This window comes from Ambystoma mexicanum, chromosome 5p (genome assembly GCF_040938575.1).
Source record: "Ambystoma mexicanum isolate Mex_15411 chromosome 5p, UKY_AmexF1_1, whole genome shotgun sequence".
NCBI classification, from domain to species: Eukaryota; Metazoa; Chordata; class Amphibia; order Caudata; family Ambystomatidae; genus Ambystoma; species Ambystoma mexicanum.
This window is the reverse complement of record NC_090930.1, coordinates 1,377,919,179-1,377,933,486: the sequence shown is the minus strand read 5'-3', so window position 1 is coordinate 1,377,933,486 and position 14,308 is coordinate 1,377,919,179. Positions and strand designations below refer to the sequence as shown.

The 14,308-nt window shown below is 45.7% G+C and overlaps 1 protein-coding gene across 11 annotated transcripts in view; it reads right to left on the bottom strand.

Annotated features, from left to right (window-relative positions):
* Positions 1-14,308, bottom strand: part of CDH18 (cadherin 18) — a 1,922,553-nt gene that overhangs the window by 360,785 nt on the left and 1,547,460 nt on the right. For all 11 annotated transcript variants that reach the window (XM_069613787.1, XM_069613788.1, XM_069613784.1 and 8 more), the window contains one exon: positions 11,151-11,268. In XM_069613787.1, coding sequence (XP_069469888.1) covers positions 11,151-11,268 — 118 coding nt within the window. The remainder of the gene's footprint in view (positions 1-11,150; positions 11,269-14,308) is intronic.

Here is a 14,308-nt window from a genome sequence, read left to right as displayed (position 1 = left end):
ACGTCGACAAGGTACGGAGCCCGTCGAGGGACAATCGACGCCACGACTTCGAGCACAGCGCCCTCTGCCGAAAAAATGTTTCCGAAGCAGCGAAGCTGGCGATAACGAATATCATAAGATGAGGAATACATGGGAGGACACAATCCATTCGAAGTGGAATATGTTGGAGGACACAATCCATTCGAAACACATTAATTATTGAACTGATTAAAGCTTTATGGGCAACGTTAGTAATGGATGAAAGTCAAAAGGGAACGTGCGTAGGTGAAAGCAACCTACAGAAAAGAGTGATATGATATGGCATTTGTAACGCGCCTATACACAAGTGTGAAAGGCGTGAAAGAGTGCAACAAAAAGGTTGTGCATGGAAAAGACCACCATTAAGCAAACTTTATACGTGAATACAGTGTGGCAAGGCCAAAAGACTGACAAGAGGTGTGTGACATGTAATGGCTATACCCAGAGGCTAAGCAGGAGAGACCAGGAAAGGGTAAAGCTGCACACAAAGCCAAGAGGCCGACAAGGAGAAGCTAGGTGAATGTACATCTGTGCACAGGTGCAGATGCAGAAGAACCTGTGTGTGCTGAAGTGCCTAGGGTTCCTGGTTGCAGAACCTGTAATGGGTGGACCTAGTTGTCTGACAACTGCGCCTAGACCAGTGGGCCTTACATTGTGAAACCAAAGACGTTATTGAGCAGATAAAAATAAGTTGGTGAAAAGGACACCAAAAAGATGGTGCACTTGTTGGGAGTTAACAGTGAAGAGAAGTATTGTGAACTGTGAACTCTCAAGAAACCGTATATCGTGAAACAAACCAAGGAGAAGCACTATAAGTGTACTGGTTATGCAATGCAGAAGGAAGGTCAGGTTGACCTACAGTTGTGTTGAACTGTGAAAGACTGAAACAAATAGCATGTACTACCTTGAAGTCTTGGGCAAGAGAACCCTGATACCTGATGAACTAAAAGTATTGTCTGGAGGTTGGAGCCTCAAGACCCTTCTCGTTTTTAACTGTGGTGCTTTAACCTTAGGGAAGGGAACTCTGAGGATTGTGTGAAACTGTGTTGCATTGAATTTGAGAAAGGTAACCTTGAGACTTTTGTCGAACTTTCTTGAACTTGAGGAAGGGGAGCTGAAAAGGAAGCCAAGAGCTGAAAAAAGCTCAGTACCTTATGTTTATCACCATTTCTGTTATTGACATCCCTACACATTGTTTCACTTTAGTTCTGAGAGCAAGGTTAGGTTTTAGGCAGAGACCGACTTTTAAGTTGAACTCTTTGATTCAGACTTTCCTTAGTTTTCGTTCAGGTATGGAAGCCCCACCTTAGCATAGGGCAAGTTAGCGTGCACCAAACATATTACACCCCTGCCAAGAAACACCGTCATCACCCTGAAGTATCGGCCCAATGTGAACGTTGCACAGCGGCACATGCCGACTTTTTCCACCTGGCATGGGACTGCCCCGGAATCCAGCGGTTCTGGGCCTCAGTCCTGCAGATAGTCGCCAATATTATTGGGGAACAAGTAGCCCCGTTACCGTTGGTGGCCCTCCTCGGCTTCACAAAATAACTGCGTCCCGCAGACTGACAGCGCTCCTCCTGGTGTTGGCCCGTAGGCAGATAGCTATGGCCTGGAGCCGGGGCCCCCTACCCAAAATTGAAGATTGGAAAAAAGACATTACCTATTGTCAGGATGTAGAGAGTGAATTTATAAGAACCCTACCACTGCATGCTCGACCCCCCGACATCTGGGGGCCGTATATTACATATCTGCTAAACAGTGCAGCTCCCTCCACTACTGAGAGCTCCTGATTCCGAAACAGATCTGTAGATCTGTGAGGTTGGGAGACACTATATATTTGTGCCTTATTGGTGATTGACAATTAACCAGGAAAGTCCTGACGCTTGTTGTTGTGGTCATGAGTGGGGTGGGGCAGCTCCACGGTCGTAACCGGGAGCGGGAAATGTTATGTTTTCTTTTCGCTTTGCTCTATTCCCTTCCTTTCCCTACCCTCTCTTCAATTCGTCGCCTTTTCTCCTCTGTTCCGCCTTGCTACGTTAGTGCACCCTGATGGTGCGCATGTGTTTTCTGTTGTTCTGTAAAATTTCAAAAATAAAGTTTAAAAAAAAAAATAGGGCAAGTTAGGCCATCTACCATTCACACATTTGCTTTAATAAGCCTATTTGTTTTGAACTTTGAATCTGTTGTCTGTGTCCTGCATCCCGAGGCTTGGACACTAGGTGCACCAAACCACTATCATGACTTTGGGAGGTTTTCAGGAATGGGGAGCTAGTCTCAGGGATTGGGAATAATCTCTTTTACTCCATGAAATGTATCTGTCTGTGAGTTTAAGACTGAGATTCTGAACCCATGTGAACATATTTGATTTCTTGTCTCAACCTAGCATTATTATCTATTTTAAGTATCAAATGCTATTTTCTTCATACTAGCGGTTCCCTAGACTACTCCGACTACCCTGGCTAGTCAAACGGCCTAGTTTAGGAAGAACGTTTTTTGCTCATATTGTTTAGCTCCTTCTCTAGGGAGTCTTTTTTCTTTTTCTTTCTGATAAATATGCGTTTATTCTGTTCACTCCTAATTTATAATCTGCTATCTAGTTAATTCTTTCTTCAGGTATTACATCTCTGACATTGTACCATCAAGATCTTTCCCTAGCATGTCCATTTTTATCTCATTGATACATTACCTCTATTTGCCTTATTCTGCATTTTATTGTAATTGTAAACGATGCATGATATGCGAGCATGGTTTGCAGCGTTTATTTATTTGCACAGCAGATTGCTAATGTGCATGGCAAAAGGTGGTGTATACATGTGTATGCTCCCTTTTGCCCTGCACATTTGCAAACCGCTGTGCAAATAACTAGAATTTGGTGGCAGGGAGCCACCTACGTGCACGTCTACACAAAACGGTTCCCTGCCAAGAAATTACGATTTTGAGGTAAATTAGCTACAATGAGACCGCACAAAAAGGACCATCTAATTCCATGCACTACTGCAATTTCACACACGTGTGAGCTTGTGCACTTCTAGTGTTTCTCAATGCATCAATGAGAGGACATGGGTGATGTCACCCATGATGGCTCTCTGCCACCAAATTATGATTTTGAGGTAAATGAGCCACAATGAGACCATACAAAAAGGACCATCTAATTCCACGCACTACTGCAATTTCACACACATGTACGATCGTGCACACTTCTTGTGTTACTCAATGCATAAGTGAGATGTTACGGGTGATGTCATCAATCTAACGTTGGAGTGACACAACCAATGTCCCCTGTATACAGTCCTACCCCACAATAATTCGGGAAAAGGAACATGCAATTGTTTAAGAAATCTTGAATGTATTATGAGGCAATAAATACAATCTTCCTTTTCTCCACTGAAACCCACCATTTACAGAATGAGAGTACATTTTCTACATTAAATGTGGTCTCTGTGAGTCTTACTTGTGTGTATAATCTTCTTTGAACCTGTGTATGCAATCTTCAATGAATATGTGTGTATACAGCTTCCAATCAACCTCTATTCATTTGCCTTCTAATCTATAGGTTTTGGGCTGGTGATTTAACATTCGCCATTAAAAGATAAAATATTAAAGCACCCTTGCCCTTTCACATTATACATAGGTCTACTGGTGTATTTCAAGATAAGGGATTGTATGTCTTTTACACTTTGCCTGTTTTTCTGGAAATAAGGAGAACTATTTGAGCTACTCTCATTAACACAAGAACTTACTAATTGACTAGGCTCTCACCAGCCACAATTGAAATGATACTCTGTCAAACAAAAATGTTTCATGGCACTATAGTCCATGTGATTGTATGCTGGCATGAGCCACATATTCCATTTTAATGGTGCCTCATTTAACAGAGCACAAACCCAGTTTAAATTGAAAACAATACAGGTTTTGCACCAACATCTCACAAAATGTACTTTTTTGTTGAACCTGAAATCTAACTTTGTACTCAATTTGAATAGGGGACACAGTGGGGGTCATTCTGAGGTTGGTGCTAAGGGAACAACGATGCCGGTAAAGGAATACTGGCATCGATTACCCCTACGGGCTATTCTGACCACCCCGACCGCTATTAGCGGCATCGTAAAGTACGATGCCATTAATAGCGGTCTGGGCGCGGGCACGCGACCCACCATGCCGGCAATAGCGGCATGCCGTAAACTGGAGTAGATCACAAGTGAAGCGGACATGCAAATAACGACTTCATGAAGGTGGAAAAAGTGGTTACCGGCATGTCGTAAATACCGGCATCGCCGACCTACCGTAAAATGCCCTGAGCAGTGTTCACAACTGCCACAGGTGCACACAATCAGCACAGGTGGAGGCAATGGAGTCTGGCCCAGTACAAAAGGAGCACACCCACACACCACACCCCCTCGCACACCAAGATGATTCCAATAGTAGTAGCATTACTGGAGCTGGAGGACATGCTTGCATTGCCACAACATCAACAACAACAGACGCCACCACAGAGGAGAAGGAGGGTGAGACAGGGCCAGCATGCCCAACCAGTGCAGCCACTGTTACAACGCCGGCAGCCCCCAATCCCTCGCCTCAGAGCCAGTCCTTTCAACCTAACCCCTGAGCAGATCCACACCCTGTACTGTCTGGACAGGGACACCATCACAACCATAGTGGACCTGATACACAATGACATGGTGAGCCTCATTGAAATACGCACCGCCATCGCCCCTCTACTCAAGATGGTGTCTGTGCTCCACTTCCTTGCCGCAGGCCCCTACCAGCACACAGTGGGGCACATGCATGGCATATCACAACCCTTATTTTCCCGGATACTGAACCAAGTGCTGGATGCCCTCCTCAAGCATGCAAGGGACTACATATCCCTACCACGGACTCCCCAGGAAATATGTGATACAAAAGTTGGCTTCCATGCACTGGCAGGCATGCCAAATTGTGTAGGTGCCCTCGACTGCACCCACGTGGAGTTGGTGGTTGCGCATTTCATGGCGGTGGAGTACTGCAACGGCAAGCAATACCAGTCCATCAATGTGCAGATGGTATGCAATGCCAGCAAGATCATCACACATTGTTGTGCCCGATATCCCGGATCAACTCATGACTCTATGGTCCTGCGGAACTCCACACTACCACGCTTCATGGAGCGACATGCTGGACGACTGGCCTGGCTGCTTGGTAAGTTGCATGACTGGCACATGGCATTGAACTGGGGGGAGAGATGCACACAACACCATGCTGACAATGTTGATGTGAGTGCACGATGTGCACATCACCGAACACTGTGCCCCAAAGCATCACAAACGGTACATGACACCCAAAATCCCATAGGAATGAAGAAAGGTTGACACCTATCACTACATGACTAACAGGAAACCACCCCACATCCCACAACACGTGCACCACTCATCAACGGCCCTCACCCTCCGTAACGTCATCCTGCACCATGCAGTGCATATGCACTATGTTACTGTCTCCAGCATATCACCACACAGGACAAGCATCCCTGTGAGTGCATCAAACTGAACCTACTAGGGAATCCACTGTCTGGCACAGGGCCGGCACACTCACATGAGTTCTGCATGTCACCAAGGGAATGATCAATGCTGGTTGCCCAATATTGCACAGACTACTGCCAACGCTCCCTCTAAGTAAATCTCACAGAGCACAACACCTCACTAATTTGACACTAGCACAGCTGTATGCATACACGATGCATGTGCAACAAGACGTCAGTGCACACCATGTATCATCTTGAGGATGCAACCCACACCATCACTCCATGGCACAGTACACATCGAGGGACTGAAAAAGGCATCAATACATCCAGGGACATGTGCATGTGGCCAACGTAAACCTGCAGGCATATGTGACTAGTACAGCTGTCCATCATGATTCGCCTGACATGTACCTTTAATTGCCTCTAATGCAGGTGATAGTGGCTAATCCTTGAAGCCGTGGCTCCTCACCCCTGTCCGAAATCCACAGAACAGGCACGAGGACTACAATCGTTCCCATACCCGTGTGGTCATCGAGCAGACCTTTGGCCTGTTGAAGGCACGATTTTGCTGCCTCAGCCGGTCGGGTGGGGCACTTCTCTACAGGCATGAGAAGGTGGGCAAGATCATCATGGCATGTGTCATGCTGCACAATATGTGCATCCGCCGGAACGTGCCCCTGCCCCCGACATTGAACTGCTACCACCTGGTGATGATGAAGGGGAAGAAGAAGATGTGGCTGGACATCATCGCCGTGCTGATGCACAGGAGGGACGTGCTGTGCGCCAGTCAGCGATTGCACAATATTACTGACACACATGGCAGCAGAGGGTGACATGATGGTTGGACAGAGGGCACTGGGTGTGGGGATACTTTTACACTATGCACTGTAAATGAATAAATGACACATGCGCAATGATGAATGTCAACTGAGGTCTTGTTTTTCACACAACCGGTATATTAAATGTAACAATGTAAACATAAGTGCAAAATCCCTCCACCACCCTCAACCCCCTCCCCCTCGCCCATAACTCCCCCACACACCCTCCCCCTCCCGATCCCCCCACAACTCCCCCACACACCCTCACCCCTCCTCCCCCTCCCCCCACAACTCCCCCACACATGTCCCATTGAGTCTCCAAAGCCTACATGAGGCTGCCCTGACAATTAATTGGCACTCCCTGGTCCAGGGGGTGGCATGTCTTGCCAGCGCAGGGTACATGCTGACCTGCGGAGCGGGCTTGTTTGTATAGAACTGGAGGAAGACGGTGTGACCGCCTGCTGTGATTGTGTAGCGGGATGCCCTGCCTCCATGGCATCCGCTATGCGGCCTAACACCCGCCGGAGGGCCGAGACCTCAATGCAGAGGCGACTGGTGTTGTCGGCGAATGATTTGGCCATGGAGGCAGTGTTGTCCGTGATGGACCTGCCTAGAGCGGCTAAGTCCTGACGCCACTACTGTCTGGCCAGTCTGTTGTCCTGGACAAACTCCCGCACAAGGCCAGTAAGCAGGTCAGACCGCTGCGGCCCTGCGGGTGCACCTGTGGAGGTAGTCGGCCCCTGGCTGTCCTGCCCAGTCTCCCTAGTTGTGAAAATTGGACTGAAGCGTCCCTCCGTCTGCTCCTGACCAGACTGCTCCGGAGTGGTGGCGTGCTCTGTATCGAGGGACGATACTTGGGGGGATGCCGGTGGAGTTGGGGTATGGACCACTTCCGAAACATCATCCTCCATGGACACCCAGATGTCGTCCTGTGTGTCCTCCACAGCTAGTGGTGCCGTGGCTGCCACCTCCCCAGCCAAACTCGACTCATCGGATTGTGTTGCCTCGCATGAATCATCAGGATGGCCAATGGGTGGTGGTGGTGGTGCTTCACCCTCTACGGGCCTTGGTGGCACCAGTGTAATGGGTATCTGGGGTGGCTTGCCTGCTGGTACACAGCGCCCCCTGGGTTGTCCCCTCGAGGTCAAAGGGCGGTTGCTGTCATCCCGGGACCTCTTCTGGGGTGTGGCCTGTGCAGGGGTTGCATCCTGCCTATCGCTGTCATAGTCAGTGCCTGTGGGAGTCGAAGTGAGGGACGGCATGAGTGATGTTTTGATAGGCATCATACATACATTAGGACAATTGCTCATCCACACAATTGGGGGTAATAGGCATTTGTGTTTGGATGAGCACGTTCTTTGATACATGGGTGGTTTATGCGGGCATACGTTGGTGTCACTCATGTTGCCCAAGAGCAGTGCTATCTGACATGCGTAGTATTTTGGCAAAGCACGCTGTGTGACTCATGGCATTTACATCTTTGTGTGGTATGTGTCATGTACGATATTGCCTTGCACCAGGCTTCTGCATGTGTCTGTAATGCGTCAGCCTACTTTGCTGAGTGTGTGTATGTGTGTGTGGGACCTTGGCTTGACTCTTTGAACTAACATATTGGTTGACTTTCAACAGACTTGGCATTGCAATGTTTACTTTGGACACTCACCTCCATCGCCCGATGGAGTGGCGCCACACTCCATCTCGCCAACACCTTCGATCCATTCCATTCCTATCATGCTGGTGCAGATGTCCTCCCATGTGGTGAGCTTGTTCGGGGAACTGGGACCCCCTCCTGTTCCCATGGCCTGGCTGCGGTTCACTGAGAGGATGTTTCGTACTCTTAGCCGCAGGTCTTCCCAGCGCTTGCGACAGTCTTTAATCATGTGTGGGGTGTTTCCCTTGAATACTGACCTTCTGGGCAACAAGTGCCCAGATCTCTTTCTTCTTAAGTACTGCCTCTCTCCTCATGTCATTAGAGAACACTATGGCAGCATGCTCCTGCAGTGTGTCTACCAGCATCTGCAGCTCATCCTCATTGAACCTTTCTTTCCGCTGGTGGGCAGCTCCCTTGTTCCGGGCCTTGGGCATAGTGGTGTTAGAGGTGGATATTTTCCAAAAATCAGCAGAGTCCCAGGGGTCCTGTGTGGTGAGGATGGCAATGGATTGTGTTTTCAAAGATGGCCGCTGTGCTCCTTCCCGTGCAATGACGCTACTTCTGGTTCCGCTTATTAGCGGTGACCGTAAATAGCGGTGACCGTTATTTACGGTCACCGCTAATGCTGCATTGGACAATGTCGGTAGTGTTATCTGCGCTGTGCTTGATGCAGCTAAGGGCATTTTGGGTGTCTTTAACGGCATGGCTCAAATGACCTTAGTCCTCTATTAGCGGACTGGTGACAGCCCGGACACGCTATTTACGCCATGCCGGTAAGGGACGTTACTTACCTCCAAACTCGGAATGAGGACCTGTGTATTTTAACACCATACCTGTTTCTTTGTCAAACAGCATCCCTCTTTCTGCACTCAACCTCTCTTTTTCCAGAGATTGCACCATAGATAGCTCAATAGGTAACATTTTGAGTTATCTAAGGACCTCCCCTTACATTCTAAATGTGGCTTCTCTGTTTTGGGGGATTAGCTTGTATACTCAATCTGGAGTTGCTACATCAGCAAGGTCCTTCTCAGCTGCCTGTCTGCAAATTGGTCCCCATCTGGCCTACTAATTCCTCTCTAAAAGTGCTCTTTTGTCCAGACTGCCTGGTAACCAGTAATCCAGTTGATCTGAGTTCTGCTCCCCAGTCATCTCCTTCCAGTTGTATCCTGAAATATTCTTCAATATTAATCATTGTGTCTCTGTGTAAAAAACGATTTTATAATCCAAGCTCCTTCCATCACTTTGCAACTAAGGTGTAGCTATCCACCTGTCTCAGACTTAAAAAGTATGGGGAACCCACACCTAATGTTGAGGAGAACCCTTCGTTTTCTATGATAGAACTTTAACTTTGAAAGTGAATGAGCAAGTTTAATAGAATAAAGATCATTATAATGTATATGTGACGAGGAATAATTCACGATGGTATATGTCCCACTGTGATGTGTATTGACAAAGATAATCCTTTGTCATCTTTTCTTACATCATTTTATCATGGCACACTAGACAAATTGTATGTGGGGCGTGAGACTTTTTTATGTACACATTTTCATCTGATTATATTATGGGGTTAAAATGAAAATGTGAAATTTCTCTTCAACTTGACAAAAATTGTGAGTTAAATAATTGCTGATTTAAGCATACAAGTGTCAATGGTGATGCATTGAACATGGGCTCTTTTTGATTTTACTGCCATAGAGCATTCAAAATAATCAAAGTAAACATGGTCTTCTAATTTATGCCTGGAAAACCCCCTTTGAACAATCCTTGCTTGGCATTTAATTCCGATTCAAAACAAAGCATTTTCCTTGTGGTCTGGGCTGACCCTAGCTACATGTTCTGGTCAGGTCTCATTGCAAGTTAAATAGCAATACAGTGCTATTCAAAGTGATTGGAACTGCATGGCAAAATACAATGAATTTTGATTGATGCTTCTTTTATTCATTCAACTTTGTATTATTTAGTTAAATGAAACATATTGCAAAATACAATTATTGAAAACAAATTAAATGTTATTTTAATTGACACTTGCATTTTTCTTCTTTGTATTGGCTCCCAGGAAAATAACACTGGGAAAACAATCCTGGAATTGTCCATTTATGTTCTAAAGCTATGAATATGTGTTCTGAGGCATGCTGAATTGTTTTGGATGTGGCAAAGTTCCAACTTCATAGCAATATTTCTTTGCATGTCCTTAGAATCAACCCAACTCGTGCAATTCTAAGGAATGCTTAGAAATTGTCTCTCGGGCACGCACTCAGTTATTTGCACCTCGCAGGTGTACCGTTTTCCTTCATGTCAGAGAATTACAGGCAATATCCAACAAAACAAACTATTTTTGTCAATGCCTCTCTTGCTCTGTACTAAAGCAATTTCTATGTTCTCCATGCAAATGACCTTCGGGACCATAGTTGTTACAAACATTAATTCCTGCTTATCTGGCCGCGACTGACCAATGTATGACTTTACTATTCCTGGAACTCCTACATGTTCTACTTTGAAAATTTAGTTTTTCCTTGTATTGTGGCTTTTGGTACACCTTCTTTGGAACAATAGATCTCTGCCTTGCTCTCCTCTTGATGGACTGTGTTGAGAGAAGACTGAATCCAAGGACAGCGAAAAAAAGAATAAACAATCTCAGTTTATTGCAACAGTGTGGGCTGAATCTTAATTTCTCAACTAAAAACTGACCATAAACATTTAAACATATGAACAGATGAACAATTAATGCAATGATCTACCGGTTTATTTTGGCGTATTAGTCTTCACAAATAGTACATGTATGCCACTAATTTACAATAGCTTGAAATCAGGGGGTCTCATTAAGTGCTAAATCCATGGAATTACTGTCCCCAGGGTACAACGAGCGGTGGTATGGTGGCAGTGTAAATTCCCATTTTTGGAGTCAATGGGAATCCATGGAGATTTTCAAAGGATTATACCATGAACGGTAATACCAAGCGGTAAATCCACTGGGAAATGCAGCGGAAAGGTAGGGTAAATGAATTACTGCCACTTTACCCACATTTTTTACAGCATTAGTAATGAGGACCATATCATGCAAAAATGTGAAGTAGTTCTCCACACAGTACATTGAAAGACATTCTTTTTCAACAAATGGCAACCATAAACCAATATTTAAATGATATATTTATTAATATACCTTCATTATTCTGTATTGTAAAGTTGGGGTTGATGAGGAGATCATCACCCAAGGAGAAATGAAATCTTGGTCCATTAGCAGAATCATCTTGGTCAACTGCTCTTATTGTCTCTATTATCTGCAAACATAATAAACATGAATAGTCTGTAATGCATAGCTGCTCTCAATCACAAACGTGGGTACACATATATATATCACATTTTTATAAATCAACATGTTTGAAATATTTAAATTATTTTAAATGACATGTATATTGAACTAGCTTAATTCTTGATGACATGCACCTATAATATTAAGGATGTCATTTGCGGGTTTCCAGGGGTAGCAACTGTGACCCTGGCAACTTCCCTGCCACCCCTTGTACTGCCTCTGCGACCCCCGATTTAAGAATGCTGAGACAGTATAAAAAATAAATGCAGATTCTAAGAGCCCTCTTTATTTTCGGAATTCACTGTATGAAGTTTGATTTTCCCATGTGCTTTATTTTCAAATGTGTAGCTGTATATACTTGTCTGTCTATATAGGCCAAGTAGAATGGATGACTCAAATGCAGAGCTTCTTATTTGGAGTCCACTTGATTATTTTATGTTTCGGAGTCCTATAATTTTGGGCAAAATACTCAACATTTTGTGTTACTGTGGCCAATGTTTTCTTGTATCCAGGTAAAATAGTTGTTATGTCATATTGTGATGCATAGCGCTTCATGTCTGATTCCTCCTGTTGCTAAGCAATGTAAAATTAGGCATGTCATGTAATGGTAAATAATCTATCAATATCAGATGGGTGCAGGGCTAATCAGCCCTGCTGAAATATAAAACTTGAAAAGTGCAGCCTGGTAGATGTCTGAGTTGAGTTTTAACTAGCTGAGCTATCGAAAAGTGACACACTATACTTTTTAATCAATGTTATTTATTTATTTATTGTGCATTTGTAAGGCACTTATACAAAACACATTGGGCCTCATTACGGGTCGGGTGGTCCGGAATTAACAGTAGCGGTAAACCCGCCGCCACTGTTAATTCCGGACCGCTGGATCCTGAGTCCTGAAAGCGGGAGGTGATCTTCCCGCCAGGTCTGACCTGGCGGGTTGAACACCTCCCACCTGCAAGCGGACGTGGAAACACCAGCACCATCACGAGATGGTGCCGGTTTTTCCACTTCCCCATTCCCATTGAGTCCTATGGGACTCAATCGGAATGGGGATTAACACCATTCCGCCTCGGTGACTCCCGGGACACCGGGGCTGTAATGCCCTGGTAATTCCCGGAGTCACGGAGGCGGAATGGTAATATGAGTCCGGCGGTAACCAGGCGGTTTTACCGCCGCGGTTACCGCCGGACTCGTAATGAGGCCCATTGTGTTTCAAAGCGACCACAGGGCAATAGGGGTGGTAACATAGGAACAAAAGACAAATGAACAAGAGAGGCGGTCCTACTAGGCCTTGGGAACATTCATAGCATGCAAGTGCAGGGAGAGAATAGGGACACAGGAAGGGGGGGGAAGTGCTGGGAGTTCCACAGAGGGACATGCCATGGAGTCAGTTGCGAGCAACAGTTAAGTGCCTGGCAGACATCAGTTGGTAAGAGTGATAACCTGCCAGTATGGTAAGTGCAGGCCTGTGAGACAACACAGGACAGTGGGTGTCAAAATGCAAACGCTGGGAAAGGGCAGAAGGCTGAAGGCCATTGGGCGGAAGGCCGGGACCCAGAAAAACACATAAGGGCCCAGGCCACCAGTCTTAGCGAATGTTGGTTTTAGCACCAGAGGGAGAGGGGGGAAGGAGGAGGTGAAGATGAAGGTCTTAAGGAGCTTCCGGAATTTGAGGAGATCCAGCTCAAGACAGAGAGGAAGGTGGAGGATGTTCCAAAGGAGGAAGCCAGCCGAGGAAAGAGATCGCCCGCCAGTTTGCTGAATAGAGAAGCTCTTGACACACAGCGAGTTGGAGCCAGAGGAGCGTAAAGATGTGGACGGAGAGTATTTGGTCAGAGCAAGTTGTAAATAGCATGTTCCCCACCCCCAAACAGCCTTATGCATGATGCAGAGGAATATGAATTTGATCCTTGCAGCAGCCGGGAGCCAGTGGAGAGATTTTAGGGCTGTAGAGATACAGTCCCTGGGCTTGAGGCCAAGGATAAGTCTTGCAGCCCTATTCTGGATAAGCAGGAGAGAGGAAGAGGGTGGGTTAAGGAATAGGCTGTTGCAATAGTCCATCCGAGAGAGCACCAGAGCTCTAAAGACAATGAGCTTCTGAGAAAATGTGAGAAAATTAAGGATACCTCTGAGGAGGTGAAGTTGAAATGGGCCTTCTTGGCAAGGTCCGGGATGTGAGGGAGGAAAGAGGCAGAGAGATGACTCCAAGGTTTCTGGCTTCAGATGAAGGAGAAGGGGGAGAGCCCATATATGGTGACCAAAGTGAAGGCAGGAAAGAGTGAGCAGGTTTCTCAATAGGAAGGATCTCAGTTAAAAAGAAACATGTATTAGGTTATCTACCCACAACCCTGCTGGGAAATGCATATTCCTCCTGCTTATAAGCACTGTAATAATACATGTTATGCAATTGAGAAATGCAACCACCAGAGCCAATGCATTACCAAATGCTAGCATACACATTGAAGGAAACACTGCTGCTAAAGTAGCTCAGTGGGTTAATTGATCACTGCAAGGATATTTATGTGCAGGACACACGTTTGAATCCTAGCAAGGAATTTGATATAAAAAGCTGTAACTTACATATGTTGACCATACCTTTGGCTGCAAGGCTACAACAGACGGGATATTTCAGAGACCCGAGATTTCAGTATCCTAAAACAGAGGCTACAAACGGTATTATTGCTGCACCTGAGAATGTGGGGCTTTAGTTGAGATATGATTACTAGACCTTACATGTGCAGCTTTCATTGGTATAAATTGGCAGTAAATGGACTCAACAGGTTGTAGTGGCATATGCATGACAGTGCCCCTGCCCTAAGTTGGCTCTACCTCTATCATAACATGACACCCTCCATGGCCTATCAAGGCAGTACACTTGTTAAAATGTGGTTGATAAATACAAAAGCCTTATGTCTACTTTAGTACCGGTTTGTTAGTTTATGTACTTTTTTACACCGTCAATCACTTTACGTGATGCCATTGGTGTTAACTGTCATGTGATGTGTGTT